The sequence below is a fragment of the Myotis myotis genome, unplaced genomic scaffold, assembly GCF_014108235.1.
Source record: "Myotis myotis isolate mMyoMyo1 unplaced genomic scaffold, mMyoMyo1.p scaffold_m19_p_5, whole genome shotgun sequence".
Lineage (NCBI taxonomy): Eukaryota > Metazoa > Chordata > Mammalia > Chiroptera > Vespertilionidae > Myotis > Myotis myotis.
Genome location: NW_023416357.1, coordinates 2,118,370 through 2,133,718, shown reverse-complemented (window position 1 = coordinate 2,133,718; position 15,349 = coordinate 2,118,370). Strand labels below are relative to the sequence as shown.

At 53.1% G+C, this 15,349-nt stretch overlaps 1 protein-coding gene across 2 annotated transcripts in view; it reads left to right on the top strand.

The window, feature by feature from the left end:
- Window positions 1-15,349, top strand: part of ITGA2 (integrin subunit alpha 2) — a 68,651-nt gene that overhangs the window by 17,741 nt on the left and 35,561 nt on the right. Inside the window, exons 3-9 of one of the 2 annotated variants that reach the window (XM_036307990.1) lie at window positions 4,062-4,171; window positions 6,825-6,916; window positions 10,245-10,359; window positions 10,500-10,627; window positions 13,470-13,618; window positions 13,946-14,096; window positions 14,572-14,737. In XM_036307990.1, the coding sequence (XP_036163883.1) occupies window positions 4,062-4,171; window positions 6,825-6,916; window positions 10,245-10,359; window positions 10,500-10,627; window positions 13,470-13,618; window positions 13,946-14,096; window positions 14,572-14,737 (911 nt within the window). Of the gene's footprint in view, window positions 1-4,061; window positions 4,172-6,824; window positions 6,917-10,244; window positions 10,360-10,499; window positions 10,628-12,976; window positions 13,091-13,469; window positions 13,619-13,945; window positions 14,097-14,571; window positions 14,738-15,349 lie in introns of those variants that run through there. The other variant, XM_036307991.1, reaches the window with a different exon arrangement.

The following is a 15,349-nucleotide window of genomic DNA, read 5'->3' as shown; positions in this document are numbered from 1 at the left end:
GACACCAGGGCCCGCGAGAGCAATCACTGCCATCATTTGGGGTTCGGGGGTGGGGGAGAGGGAGAGAGAAGAGAAGAGATGAGATGAGAGGAAGAGAGAGAGAGACGGAGAGAGAGAGGCAAGAGAGGATATCTCTAACAAGTACCTCCTTATCCTTTGAGAACCATAGACCCTAGGAGGCTAAGGACACAAAGGTGTTGTGGTTGTGTAGTTTGGCCTTGGAATGTAGGGACACACTGCTGACGCCGATGTCGCGGCTCCGTCCCTGTTCTGTCCTGAGCTGCAGGCGCCTGTCACGTCTGCTCTAGTGCCTGATAGAGACGCACAGCGCACTGGGCTGCGGAGGAGCAGCTGTCTGATTCCTGCACCAGCCGCCGAGGCCCCAAGTCCCCGACTCCTCTGCCTCTCCCCTTCCCCATGTGGCATCCAGGGCCAACCCTGGCGGCCCTCCCCCCAGACACCTGAGCCCACAGCCCGCAGCTTCTCAGCACCTCCTCCCTCTTCTCCCTGAAGCCAGAGGGAACTTTTCAAACAGGAGTCGGCACTACCAGACCAACGCCCCCTGAGGCTGCCCACTGCAGTCGGAAAAAGTGAAAGTCCTCGAAGCCTGCGGCACGGCCTGGTCTCTGTCGGCCGCTCCATCTCCTGTTTCCCCTTCCCCGTGGTCACGGGCTCCAGTGCCCTGGCTGCTTCTGCCCTCAGCACACCAGTCCTTCCCGCCTCCAAGCCACTGTCAAGGGCACACACCCAAGTCCAGGCCCCGGTGCTCCCCCTGCAGGGCCGGTGGCCGCGGCGAGAGTCGGGAACAGTCCGCGCGCGCGTGTGTGTGTGTGTGTGTGTGTGTGTGTGTGTGTGTGTGTGGACAGTGGCGCTGATCCCTCCCACTCCTGAGGATGACAGTTCCGCGGACCTCAGGGGTGGAACAGGTGTGGGAGGGGCTGCTTGGGCATCAGCTTTCCCTCTGTAGCGGTCAAGTTCACTCAGGCTCAGAAAGCGAATTCCTGTAATAACTGTAAGTCCTTGTCTTTAGACCTTGTATCCATAACACACACACATGCACACACACAAACAGGCACACATGCATGCACACGTGCACGGACACACACTCACATGCACGCACACATGTGCACTCACGCTTGCATGCATATTCATTCATGCACGCACACTCACCTGCGCACACATGCACATGTGCTCAGACACCCTCACACGCACGCACACACACACACACACGTGCGCGGACACACACTCACATGCACGCACACATGTGCACTCACGCTTGCATGCATATTCATTCATGCACGCACACTCACCTGCGCACACATGCACATGTGCTCAGACACACTCACATGCACGCACACACACACACGTGCGCGCGCACACACATGCACAGCTTGATTTGATCCCCCCGGCCTGTTGGGAAGCCGCTGCTTGGGGTTGCTCTGCTCACTCACTCTGCTGAGCCCCGACGGCCCCCTCAGCCCTTCATTCCTCCCGGCGCCTCGCTCCCAGCTCTGGTCGTTCTGAGATCCCACTCCGCTGCCTGTGAAGTCCAAGTCCAGCTGTGCACAGCCCAGGTGTATGTGAATGTATAGGCACGTTTTTACGTTGGCATCTATGAGGCTTTAGCACAACCTGGTCCTGGTTTTATCCATTATCCTTTTACTACGCTGAGGAATTTACTCTGGAAATAGTGGTGACCCGGCTTCGAGAGTTCCAGAGCCTTCTGAGCTGTCTCAGGGGAGCCGGCTGGTTCCCAGGGCAGGTGACCCTGAGCACAGCCCCCGAGCGCCCCGTCCCCTGTGAACCTGTGGCCTGCGCACTCTCCTGGGTCGTCCCCCATGGAAGTTCAAGTGCAGTGACATGATCCTTATCGCACACAATGCACAGGGGCGGGGGGAGGGGGGTGTCAGGTTGCTTCCTGGGCGTGCCGGGGAGACACACTGGGCTGTTGGTCTCCCCCGAGGCCTCCCCCAGCACGAGCTGAGCTCATTCTATGACAGCGTCGTGAGCTCGTGCAGCCGCTGAGGCCGGGCCTGGCTGATAAGCCAGGTATTTCCAGCTGCAGGAACAGTTCCTTTGTTCCCGAGACGTTCCTGCAGAAAAGGGGACGAGAATGAACTTGTGTCACGGCCAAAAAACACCCATCTCTGTGTGAGCTCACATCACAGTTAGAATTAAGGAGACACGTAACTAAGCTCCGTGTGTTGTAAATGTAATGGACTGTCTGCAGCAGAATGTTAGATAAACACTAACAAGGAAGCATTCAGCTCTAGAGCAGACCGCAGACTGGCATATATATATGGGATGTTGGCATAACAGTGCCCGGTATTCATTGGGTGTTCTTTCTTCTCCAGACCCAGAATACTCGTAATGCTCCTGAGAGCTTTGTAAAATCATTGCCCCCTTGGCAAATGAGGGGACACAGACACAGCTTCCATAGTTTCCTGAAGCAGACAGAGCTAATAAAGAACAAATCTGGGTAGATGAGTGAAAATAGAGATAAAATGTTTTAAATGCACTTATATTTTTAAAAATATTTTTTTATTGACTTCAGAGAGGAAGGGAGAGGGAGAGAGAGAGGGAAACATCAATGATGAGAGAGAATCATCGATTGGCTGCCTCCCGCAGGCCCCACACTGGGGACCATGCTCAACCACTGAGCAACCAGCCGGGCATGGCCAGGACGTGTTGACTGACGTATTCACCGAGGTATCCCAGTGGCTGAATCAAGTCTGGCCACAGCAGGGTTGGCCCCACGCGCACCCTCCCGGGGTGGACAGGGCCAGGGCACCCCGTTCATGTGGGAACAGTACCCCGGAGCTGTGAACTGTGTCAGCCCCCGGGACCGCAATCAGCATTTGCTGGATCTAAGAGGACAATGTTAAGCACCTGCTGTAAACCCTGGGACCTTGCTAGCACTGAAGGGACACTGGGGAGTTTAGAGACTCAAAGACCAAGGGAGGCATTTACAACAGCCTGGGACTGTGGGTGCGAAACAACCCAGACCGCCTTAAACACTGTTTACCCACCTGACAAAGAATTTCAGGGGGTGGGCGAACCGCTGTTTTGGAATTCTCCATAATCACTGGCCACAAGGTAAGTGGCCGGTGAGCGTGAGCGCTATTCTGGGCAGCCCTGGAGGGCAGCCAGCTCCCTGCAGAGCGCTCCCAGGCGGGGCTCAGCTGCTGTTGGTCTGCCTGCCTGTCTGCGTGGGTGCGGTCCACGCCTGCAGAGGCTGGCCACGCCCCACAGGGCCCTCCCCCCTCCCCCATTCGCTTATCCTGTCCCGACCTGTCCCACCCTCTCCTCGCCTGCCTCCTCCTCTCCAGTTGTCACATGAAATCCTCTGGGTAAATACACCAGCCTCTCTCCTCTTCCTGTCGGGCAGACTTAGGAAAGTCGAGATTCCCTCCAGAATAATTCTATCAGCTGAATAAGGGGGACTTACCATGGACCCAGGGACAGTCACATGCTCCGTGTTTTCCTGCTCCCAGGATTGTCCTGGTCCCCTCTGCTAAGAATGCTGACGGCCACCTCCATGCTTCAACCAGCCTGTATTTGTTCCAGAGGGGAACTTACCCATATCTTGTCACTCATCTGTATTGTTGGTTTAGCTGTCACGTATTTTAAACAGTTTTATCAGATTAAGTAAACAGAAGTGTGCCTTGGGCTCTTTTTAATCCACTGCAACGCAGCCTGGGGCACATGCTGTTTAATGGGTAAAATATTTGTACCAATGGCTTATGGAAGGATTTAAGTTTCATAGACAGATAGCCAAATCCTTTCCGTGCGGCTGCCATTGGGGCTGGTGTTATGCGCCCATTGCTCAGCTCTGCTCAGAGAGGCTCCAGGGCGCCGGGGCCAGACAGCCGCATTACAGGCCCCGCCCAGCCCCCTGAGGAGCAGAGAGGAAGGAAGGAGACCGATTTATAGCTGAACAAATAGGACCAGTCGTGAGAAGTGGACATCGAAGGTGGTTCTCCACGCTCTGCGGTCAGCGTTCTCTGTGGGAAGCAGTAGCTAACGTCTCGTATCTCCTGAGAACGCACTCCCGTCCGCAGGTTGCTGGTCGGCTCGCCGTGGAGTGGCTCCCCCGACAACCGCATGGGCGACGTGTACAGATGCCCGCTCCACCTGCCCACGCCCGCGTGCGAGAAGCTCAATTTGCAAGGTGAGCTGCGGGCAGAGCGTGGTTTCTCACAGCCAGCGGAACCTGCTGTGTTACACACGATGGAGAAGTGACAGGACCCGTCATGGTTCTGTCTGAAAGAACTGCAGGCAGCTTTCCTGGCCTTCCTGTCCTCGGTTGTATTGGCCCAACTGTAGCCAGATCTCCCACCGAGTGTGAAGGCTGGTTTACTGAGACGCGTGGGAACGGGCTGCCCCCTGCACCGGCCGCCCCCAGACGGGAGCCGGTTCCCACCCGCGTTCAGGAGCGTTTTTCTGATAATTTACAGAAATCGAAGGCTGCCCAAACCCCCCAGCCCCTCTCCCCAAAAGAAACCCCATGAAGTGTAGAGATGTCAGCCCTGAGGCTGACGTCGGGGCTCTGTGTCTGAATGACTCCATTCTGATAAGAACATTCGCGCCCGGAAATGATGTGAAATGGTTGGGAATGCTGTTTTCATTCCCTCCTCGCAGACGCTTTCTATTAATGCGGAAGCTCCTAAAAGTTACTGGAAGCCTGAGTGAGTCACGCTTCCACTCAGCACGTCCCGGGGCAGGCCACATGTTGCTCAATTCCTTCCTCGTCATCAGTCGAAAGAGCCAGTGCCGAGGGGTCACGGAGCCCTGAGGAACCAAGGCGTGGCGCGGCCGCGAGGCTCAGGACTCAAGCATCTACCCAGGACCCAGGAGGTCAGGGTTTGCTTCCCGGGCAGGGCACAGGCCCAGGTTGCGGGCTCGATCCCCAGTGGGGGGCGTGCAGGAGGCAGCCGGTCCATGATTCTCTCATCATGGATGTTTCTGTCTCTCACTCCCTCTCCCTTCCTCTCTGAAATCAATAAAAACACATTTAAAAAAAAAAAAAGAAGGCATGGATTAGGGAAACAGTGCTGTGGAAATCGAGGGAAGGAGAGATTCAAACCAGTGGCAAAGGCTTAGAGACCAGGGCGGGTGTTTCTGACCCATCCCTGTCTCCCTGGCTGCCAGCACCGTTTCTGGGTCTAGCAGGTGCTCAGTAACGCCAGTCTCAGTGCAGTGGGGTGAGTGCCAATAGGGCCCGTGGCTGGGGTGGGGGGTCATCTACATCCGTGCTCTCCAGACGTCTGCAACCCTCCCCCTCGCTGCAGGCACGGGTAAGTGTACAGTTTCTAAAAATAGAAACATATCTCGGGGTGAGTGCTCGAAAATTTTATTCTACCAGCCCCAACGTTCCATAACACCTCTAGCTTTTAAACACTCACCCCAGAGGCATACATTCTATTTTTTAAAAATTATAAATAACAGATTTAAAAAGTAAAACCATACGCACAGTTCTCCTGTTTTTCTCTGCAGAAGCCGTGTCGCCCTGTTTTGACACTGTCTTGGCTGGGGCATCACCCCGACAGGGCTGATGGGAGAGCGAGGCTTAGGAGCACGTGTGAGGTGACCAGGGTCAAGGAGGGAAAGGGGACTCCATTTCCAGAGGAGAGTGGTGAGCAGAGTTAGGAAAACAGAGCTTTTCTGACCTAAAGGAGCCAGGAGCCGGTCCTATTCATAGGGAGGGTGGAGGGAGGCGGTCAGAGGCAGGGACTGTCAGTCAAGAGCAGAGTGAAGTGGGTGGAGTTCTCCCTGGTCCCTGGGAAGTGGCTCCCTCCTCTCAGAAACAAGGAAAGGGAATTCCTCTAGGGCAGCCGTGGGCAAACTACGGCCCGCGGGCTGGATCCAGCCTGTTGGAAATGAATAAAACTAAAAAAAAAAAAAAAAGACCGTACCCTTTTATGTAATGATGTTTACTTTGAATTTATATTAGTTCACACAAACACTCCATCCATGCTTTTGTTCCGGCCCTCCGGTCCAGTTTAAGAACCCATTGTGGCCCTCGAGTCAAAAAGTTTGCCCACCCCTGGGCTAGGGCCTCCCCTCCAGGTAACCCCGAGAGGCCGAGCTGGCACTTCCCGGGCGACGGGCTGGAGAGATTTATCATGTGACGGGCTAGTCTCGGGCTCTCCTTCCAAAGTCGGCTCATTATTGCTTTGAGCCAGATTTGACTATATGGCTTTCTTTTAAAAAATATATATATTTTTAATGATTTCAGTGAGGAAGTGGGGTGGGGGGAGAGAGAGAGACATCATTGATGAAAGAGAATCATGGATCAGCTGCCTCCTGCACGCCCCCCACTGGGGATGGAGCCTGCTATCAGGCATGTGCCCTGACCAGGAATCGAACCCTGACCTCCTGGTTCCTAGGTCGATGCTCAGTCACTGAGCCTCGCCAGCCAGGCCCTGTGGTCCTTCTTCATAGTGCTCTATGGGTATTTCTTTCTGGTGCAGAATGGAGCATTAGGTAGAGTATTCGGGCCTTGGAAAGAACAGGGAAGGCAAACTGGAAGCCAGAGGCGCGCTCAGATGTGTTCGGCTTGGCCGGCGCTGTGGCATTGTTCAATGGCAAGGCCTCCGGGTGCCGCCTCCTCCAGACCCACCCCCACAGCTCACTGCCCAGCCTCGCAGGCGAGTGAGCTGCCGGTCACCGAGGCCGCTCACGCCCCTGCGCTGGTCACGTGCACATGGCACTCGACGGGCGGCACGCAGCTCAGCGCTGCACAGAAGCGGGCGTGCGCCTGGGTTTTCCCGCAGCTGTAATGAAGGCAGGAAACGTAACACGCTTTCACTTTTCCCTTGAAGCTTCCGTGAGCATCCCCAACGTGACGGAGATAAAAACCAACATGAGCCTCGGCCTGACACTCGCCAGGAACGCGGGCACCGGAGGGTTTCTCGTGAGTGTCCCCTTCTCACGCCCCATCCTTAACCCCGTCCTTCTCCGGGACACGTGCATTCAGCGTCTCCCCAACCACCCCGGGAGGCAGACCTGGGGGTGCACTGTCACGCGTCTCCCCAGCCCCCCCGGGAGGCAGACCTGGGGGTGCACTGTCACGCGTCTCCCCAGCCCCCCCGGGAGGCAGACCTGGGGGTGCACTGTCACGCGTCTCCCCAGCCCCCCGGGAGGCAGACCTGGGGCAGCCCCCCGGGAGGCAGACCTGGGGTGCACTGTCACGCGTCTCCCCAGCCCCCCGGGAGGCAGACCTGGGGGTGCACTGTCACGCTGTGTGGCTGTCCCCACCAGGAGCCTCCTGCTGATGCGCAGGCTTCTTCAGATCCTCGGCACAGCCACTGCCCAGAATGTTCTGGAAAGGGGAGTGAGAGGAGCGGAGTCTGTGGCCCTGGGAAGGGCGCCTGGTCTCCGTTGAGAAGGGCTCCTCCCCGCGGGGACCCTCGGGGCAGGTGCTGCTGATTCCGAAAGGAGGTCTGAGAGTTGGAATGCACGTCTGTGTTTCATTTCCTCTGATGTCTGCTAATCTGGTGCTAGTTGTGTGGCTCGGTCTCCCTTCTTCTTTCACGTTGGTGTTTCCTCGCATTTACTTCCTGGGATGCTGGGAGGAGACATCACAGCGAGGGAGAATGCCTTGCTTAACAAGGCCCTGGGCCAGTCGACTGTTCATAACGTCACATCCAAACACACTGTGAGTGACGTGAAGAGTTGCCGTAGACACATAGAAAGTGGGGTCTTTCTGCGAGAGGGAAGGATTTCTGAGCTTAGAACTAACCCAAGAAATACTGTGGGAAATTGTTGAATAGATGGGGCTATATAAAAGGTGAAAACATTGCACCACGCAGGAAGAGATTAGAGGCAAATAAAAACCTAGTTTTATTTCACATTCCCACCAGCGCTTACAGGTGTGTCCGAGTTGTATTGTCATGTTAGAAGCGTCTTAGAAGCTTAACTTTACGTTAGTTTCACCTAGGACATGCTGACCTCAAAGCCTAAGTGTATAGCTGGCTTCTTCTGAAAATAGAATCGATTTTAGCCATGTCCTTCTACTTTCACCAATAGATGTTAGGATTCAGACAGACTTTGTACCCCTAAGGGAATCAGGTTTTGCTTATGATACGTGTTGCATCAACGCGGGATGGATGTTGCCATGGATCGCCATGCTTTCTGATATCTCTAAGTCCTTATAATCGATCGCCTTCACCTTTTTTTTTTTTGCTTCTTTGTTTTTAAAGTTGAATAAATTCAGAAAGAGAAATATATTGAGACATGGGGATTATGGAATGTGCTTCAAAAGTTTTTAACCCGTAACTTCAGACGGAGTAAAATGAAGTTGCAAGAGAATTTGAGAGATTAATTTAGCCATGTGCCAAGAGAGGAAGGGAGGGAGGGAAGAAGAGAGAGGTGTGTGAGAGGGAAAAAAAAAAGAAGAAGAAAGAAAAAAAGCCAGTTTCCTTTACATACGTAAGAGATCAAAATTTTAAGATACTCTCAGGACTTTTGTGGAAAAGACGGACCGTCATCACATTTTTTGAGCCTTCTTGAATTCTGGGCTTAAAGCAGGAATGGTTCTGGCAGTGGCAACTGGCACATTTGAATTTCAACTTCTTGGTGCTGTTTTCCTTTGCTTAAAAAGTTTTTTTGAATACTTCATGAGTTATTATTTTTCAAGATGATCAGGAACATCCAATGGGGGGGATGGGGATCTAGGAATCAGTGATTGGTGTCTGTTATCTAGTAAATTGCCAAAGGTATCAATTACGATTTTTCCCATAATTGGCAAAATGAACCCTTTTATAGGGAAAACCAACCTTGTGCACTGAGCATGAAAAATGACCGCAGCGGCTGCCGGCTCCCGAAGGTGAAACCGGTCCAATAAATTTCCCTTTATTCTTCCAGCGGCTTTCTGCAGGACCGCACTTTTCGGTTCAGTTTTAGTGATTGGCCCACAGCTTCACGGTGAGCTCTGTAGCCTCCTTTTTAAGCTCTTGGCTGGCCGGCTCTTCCCCACGGCCTCCCTTTTCCATCTAACGGTTCCCATGTTGTCTGAGCCGCATTTCCCGTGTGACTGACTCGGGAGGTCTGGCTCTCAGGGCCGGCGGGCGGGAGGTTGGGGGTTGGGCTGATGGGGGGGACTCAGGGTGGAGTACGGGGTGTGGGCACGCAGGCCCGGCCAGCCTGCTGACCGCAAGTTTGGGGGAGTGGACATGGACCCCGATGTCCTCAGAGAACTGCTCCCCAGCAAAGCTAAACATGAGCCTCGTCTGTGGTGGTTTAGCAGAGTGGTTTTTTGAAACTGTGGATTTTCACACGAAATTTGTCTTCTCCGACTCTCCTTGAGAATGTGGGTGGCCTGGCTGTCCCTGGGCGGAGCCGGGGTGCCCTGCCCCTGCGTGTGCGGGGTGACCTCCTCATGCACCTTGGCCTCTATCCCCGGCCCGAGCTCTCCTCTGGGTTCCCTGCCTGGCCCTGGGGGACATGGGTTTGTGGTTTCTGCTGATACTCCACATGGAGGGGACAGGAGGGGCCCGCGTTCCGGAAAGACCACGTAGGATGCTGCTGACAGTCCCACCGTCTTGCTGATGGCCCAGCGCTGTTCTGGGTGTTTCATACCTAGAGACCCATGTAACCTTCACAACAACCTTCAAGACAGGCAGGGTGGTCGTCTTCACTTTGCACATAAAGCTCTGCACTCATTTTCCTCCTGGGTGTCCCCTGGGATGGAAGCATCCCTTTATCTGGTTTGGTGGGGGACCCGGTGGGTCCCCCTGCACTGACACCTGCCCCGGAAGTGCCAGAGTCCCGCCTCCCGAAGCCTGCCATTGGCCACAGCTCCTCCCCACCACTCCCTCCCTCCTGTCCGTCCTTCACCCCGTCCCACAAAGGCATTTTTTAAAATATGTTTTTTATTGTTGATAGTGTTACAGATGTCTCCCATTTTTCTCCCTCCTTCCAGTCCCTGCCCCCCAGCCCAGGTCTTCACCCCTTATTGCCTGTGTCTATGGGCTGTGCCTATAAGTAGATACGTCCTTTGGTGTGTCTTTTCTCATCCCCGCAACCCCACGTCGGGGCGTGTCAGTCTGTTCTCTGCTTCCGGTCTTATTTTGTTGGTCAGTTCATTTGAGTCCACAAATAATCAAAGGCATTTTCAGTTGTTAATTCCAGGCCTTGGCAATCCCTGGTGCTTGCAGGGGATAGGGATGGGCGTGAGTCTCAGATGGGGAAGTTGGGGTCTAATGGTTTCCACGTTCTGTCACTGTTCTCGTTTTTTTCAGACATGCGGGCCCCTGTGGGCACAGCAGTGCGGAAGCCAGTACTACACCACTGGGGTTTGTTCCGACGTCAGCCCCGACTTCCAGCTCTTGGGCAGCTTCTCACCGGCGGTGCAGAGTGAGTGAAGCGTGCGTGGCGGGCCCTGGCGGTGCCGCCATTCAAGGCAGGGAAACCTGTGGGCACCCCGACCCTCAGCTCCCGGTTACCGCTCATTTTTAGTGACTTCAGAAATCTGTTTCTCCTCTTCCCCTGTGCAGCCTGCACTTCCTTCATCGACGTGGTGGTTGTGTGCGATGAATCAAACAGTATCTACCCCTGGGTGGCAGTAAAGAACTTTCTGGAAAAATTTGTGCAAGGCCTGGATATAGGCCCCTCGAAGACACAGGTACGGATGTCAGTAGCACATACATCCACCCGCGGCTTTCTTCTCGAGAAAGTACTGTTGGGTGTGAAGTCTTCGCCTTTGCCAGGTCCCCAGTTGACTGCACTCAGTGCCGACCTGGAGAGTGAAATGCGCTTGTACTGCTTGCGCTATTCTGCACGTCACTTCGCCCACGGCTGGTCTTCGAGCCGGAATCCTGTTTCTGACGGCGTCAGACATGGGGATTCCATTTTGACCCTCGTTAGTTGCTTACCTTTTTCATCCTCTAACTCATAAATTTATTAATGTATTTTAAACTCAGATATGTATCTTTCCTTTGCACCTACGTGGACCGATAATGACTCTTTTTTACGCCTTGCTGCTACCCAGTTATCCTGGAACTCTGGGATTTTTATGAATAAGTCTGTAGATAGCATAACTTCACTTTATATTACGGTATGGTCTTTTATTAAGTTTCATCTAGTCTTTTATCCAGTCTCCCCTCCCTCCTACACAGGACAGGCCTCTTCACTAACTTTGCGTAGTTCTCTGTGCTTTAAGGCAGCGGTCGCCACCCGGTGGTCTGCGGACACTGCTGGCCCGTGGGTTCCGAAAGGCTGGCGACCGCTGCTGGAAGGAGTCTTGAATTTGCTTTTCCGTCTTCTGGGGACGGGCACCCGGAACTCAGGAGCAACACTTTCTGCTTTTGGAAAAGGGAATAGCCCTTATTTTGAAAGTTCTGGGGATTTTTCTTCCTTTCCTATTGGCTCTGCCACTCTGGGGTCATTCTGGCTGTAGCAGCCCATGGACCGCTGTCAGTGGGGTCCTGGACGTCCCATTAGACCTCATCTCCTCAAACCTCCTGCTCAGCTCTCCCCTTCCTCACCCCGAAGTTCAGGGCCGGGTCCTGTCTTTTCATGTTAGACTCCCCATTTTTGGGGGGTCCTTCCCTCGCTCTCAGGTCTTACAAAACCTAAAACCAGCGGTCGGTGCTATATTTTCTCCACCTCGAGAAAGTGCTGATGGAACTGAGCCCTCCAGGCCCCGCCCCTTCACCTTTCTGACACAGGATGGTGTGTCAGAGCCCCTGGGCCAGCGGCCTCTCACCCCACTTCCTGCTCCGGGAGCCCCAGGCATCCAGGGTGATTTCGGTGCTGGGAACAAGGACAGTAAAAGAAGTGGAAAGAGGTGTTTGAGCCTCCTGATCTAAAGCAAGAGTGGGGAACTTTTCTCGGCCAAGGGCCGTTTGGATGTTTATAACTCATTCTGGGGCCAATTATCAACCTAAAAATTAGCTGCTCTATTCGGTCATTTCATTAACTCACCCCGAAGGCCTTGGCTGGGCCAGGCTGGACATTCCCCACCCCTGAGCTGAAGGATTAGGGTGACATGCCGAACATTTGTTGAGAAGTTGTTCTGTCTCAGCTCTCAGATCAGACTCTGAAGAGCGTTTCTCTGAAGCCCAGATGCTCCAGGCCGCACGCACAGGTCGCGTCTCAGACCTGAAGTGCAATGAGAGGAAATCCTGTGCAATAAACACAATAATCTGAAGTGATTGCATCGATTATGAGCAGTAATCAGTTGTCTTGAATGCTTATTATTAAATATATTTTTTATTGATTTCAGAGAGGAAGGGAGAGATAGAAACATCAATTACCAGTATGAGAGAGAATCATCGATTGGCTGCCTCCTGCATCCCCCCACTGGGGACTGAGCCCGCAATCCAGGCTTAATGTGCCCTTGACTGGAATCGAACCCAGGACCCTTTAGTCCGCAGTCCGACGCTCTATCCACCCAACCAAACCAGCCAGGGCTTGAACCTTATTCTTTGCTCATTATATAATTCTCCTGAATTGGTGAGATGTTCTCTCCCATCCACAGCTGCTCACAGTTGTTTACATGTTTGCATCCGTCATTAATTAAAATGTTTTTATCTTTCTGGTATGAACTTTATTGTAATATTTACCCACATTAAAATACTATAGGGCAGTGCTTAACATTTACAGCTATTTCTCCTGAGGGCCAAATCGTATCCGATAGCACTTCGTCCTGCTTGTCGATCAGTGCTGTTGCTAAACACATACAGCAAGCGCGCCAGACTCCAAGGCTGCCACGGGCCACATAAGCAAGGTGTAAGTGCATGTGGCCGCAAAAAACCAAAAGCTTCCATTTTCATAGAAACGTAGGTTTATTGTGGTAGAGACATGCTGAATACAAAGGGCTGAAATAAACGAGTCATCGTTATCATAAAATAATAGAACATTTTAATAAAAATTAATATTTTTTCTTGAACATTAACTTACCAGACACTGAATAACTGCACAAATTAACAAGCGTAATGCAAATAAACCTATTTTTCTTGTTCTCTGAAAGTGAAGTATTTCCTGTTGCGCACACCAAACAAGTCAGTCCAAGACTAATGACGTGGCCATCGGCTGCTAAAATATTCGCTGCTGGTGTTCGTGGAGGGAAATGGTGCACCCGCATGTAAGGGAAATGAATACAAATGAATAGTAATCAGTCATTAGCGAATGTTGTAGTTCATTATTAATAATTGTGTATAACAGGATACTGTAAAAATGAAGTTATGAAATTTTTATGACATTTCTTACCGTTTATTGGCTGGGCTGCAGAAATATTTGTTGTGGGCCGCATGTGGCCGCGAGTGTGACATGCTTGACGTACAGCCTCCAACAGAGGAGTCATTTCGCTGGAAGAAAAAAACTGGCCTTACAAACAAAGTGGAAAATGGCTCCCTTAAGCTCTCAGCCCACATCTAAACGCACTTTTGGTTTTCATTCTATTGGCCAAATAGCATGACTTCTAACTTACTGACCAGCGTCTGAGAACGTCTGCTCTCCCGCAGGTGGGACTCATTCAGTACGCCAACAAGCCCCGAGTGGTGTTCAACCTGAACACCTTTCAAACCAAAGCTGAGATGACCGCAGCCACGTCCAGGACGGTCCAGAAGGGCGGGGACCTCACCAACACGTTCAAGGCCATTCAGTTCGCAAGGTGAGCCCCCCGCGATCGCGCCTGGCAGTGAGGGGAGGCAGGGAGAAGCGGTAACCTGCGCTCACTCTTAGCTCAGGGATGGCAGAGGAGAGGTCACGCATCCCGCAACGTACACGCGGGGAGGGCCGTAGGCCACGCCTGCCAGTGCCCGGCCAGAGTTCCGCGTTCCTGTTCCCCTCCAGCTGCAGGCAGGGCGCCCTTACCCGCTTCTCTGCCGGCGGGAGAGACAGGCTGAGTCCCCAGGTTATGCTCAGCGTGGTCGCAAGGCTGAGGACAGGCCTGTGGAACGTCCTCGCTGTAGTGAGCCTGTCATTTGGTCTGCCACAGAGACTCCGCTTACACGGCAGCTGCTGGCGGCCGGCCGGGCGCCACCAAGGTCATGGTGGTTGTCACCGACGGCGAGTCACACGACGGCTCCATGCTGAAGGACGTGATCGCGCAGTGCAACGAGGACAGCATCCTGCGGTTCGGCATCGCGGTGAGGCGTTCCTCCCCTGTCGGTGGGGGTGGGGGTGGGGTGGGGGGTAAACGCTCCTCTATGTCCTCACCTCCCAAGGCCGCCTTCTCATGGCTCCCGACACTTTACACAAAAAGAGGTGTTTACCGTTTTTGCTTCTTAAAAATATACTTTTTTAATTGATTTCAGAGAGAGAGCAACATCAATGATGAGAGAGAATCATGGATGGGCTGCCTCCTGCAAATCCCCCACTGGGGATCGAACCTGCAACCCGGGCCTGTGCCCTGACCGGGAATGGGGCTGGGGCCTCCTGGTTCACAGGTCGACGCTCAGCCACTGAGCCACACCGGCTGAGCGCCATTTCTGCTCCTGCTGGTTCGGTCCTGTGGGTGTGGGGTGTGGATTACCTCTCCAGGGGGCCTGGTCCTGGGGGTGCGAATAGGGAGGCAGAAGCACCACGGTTCTGACCTTTTCTCCCTCTCCCTCTGCTTTCAAGGTTCTCGGGTACTTAAACAGAAATGCCCTCGATACGAAAAACCTAATAAAAGAAATCAAAGCGATCGCCAGTGTCCCCACCGAGAGGTACTTCTTCAACGTGTCCGACGAAGCCGCGCTGCTGGAGAAGGCGGGCACCATCGGCGAGCACATCTTCAGCATCGAAGGTAGCGCCCTCCCTCCCGCAGCCCCGCCCGGCCCTTCCCGGGACCTACCGTCCTGTCCCCGCGGCCTGCGTCCTGCTCCTGCGTCCTGCGCTGCGAGTGCCTCCTGGGAAAAGAGCTCTGAGGAGTCAGTGAGAAAAGGAGGCGAAGGACATGACTAAGTCGTTTTTAAAAGAAAACACAAATGGCGAGTAAACATAAGAAAGTAGTCCAATGTCAGTAATTATTAAAAGTCTGAACCGCAGCCCTGCTACTCGGTGTTTAAGAGATAACAAAGACCAGTCGCGTTTCATTCTGGAGCGATCATGGAGAAGCGGAGAAGCTCAGCTTATTGGTCACAGTGATCACGTGTGTAACACTTCCGGGCGGTTCAGTGACAGCTATTAAAATTCTAAATAGTTTTACCTTTTTGCACTGCAAATAGTTTTCATAACTGTAAAAGTTTTACTTTTTTACACTGTTATAGAGTTTCTGAAATTCTTGAATTTGTTTACTAACACATGTATACTTTTAAAATTGGGAAAACACAGTGTGGATTCCCACGTCTGTTGGAATACTTGTAGTGATTTGGCCACTCTGCCAGCCCGATATTTGTGATTGAACATCGGAGCATTG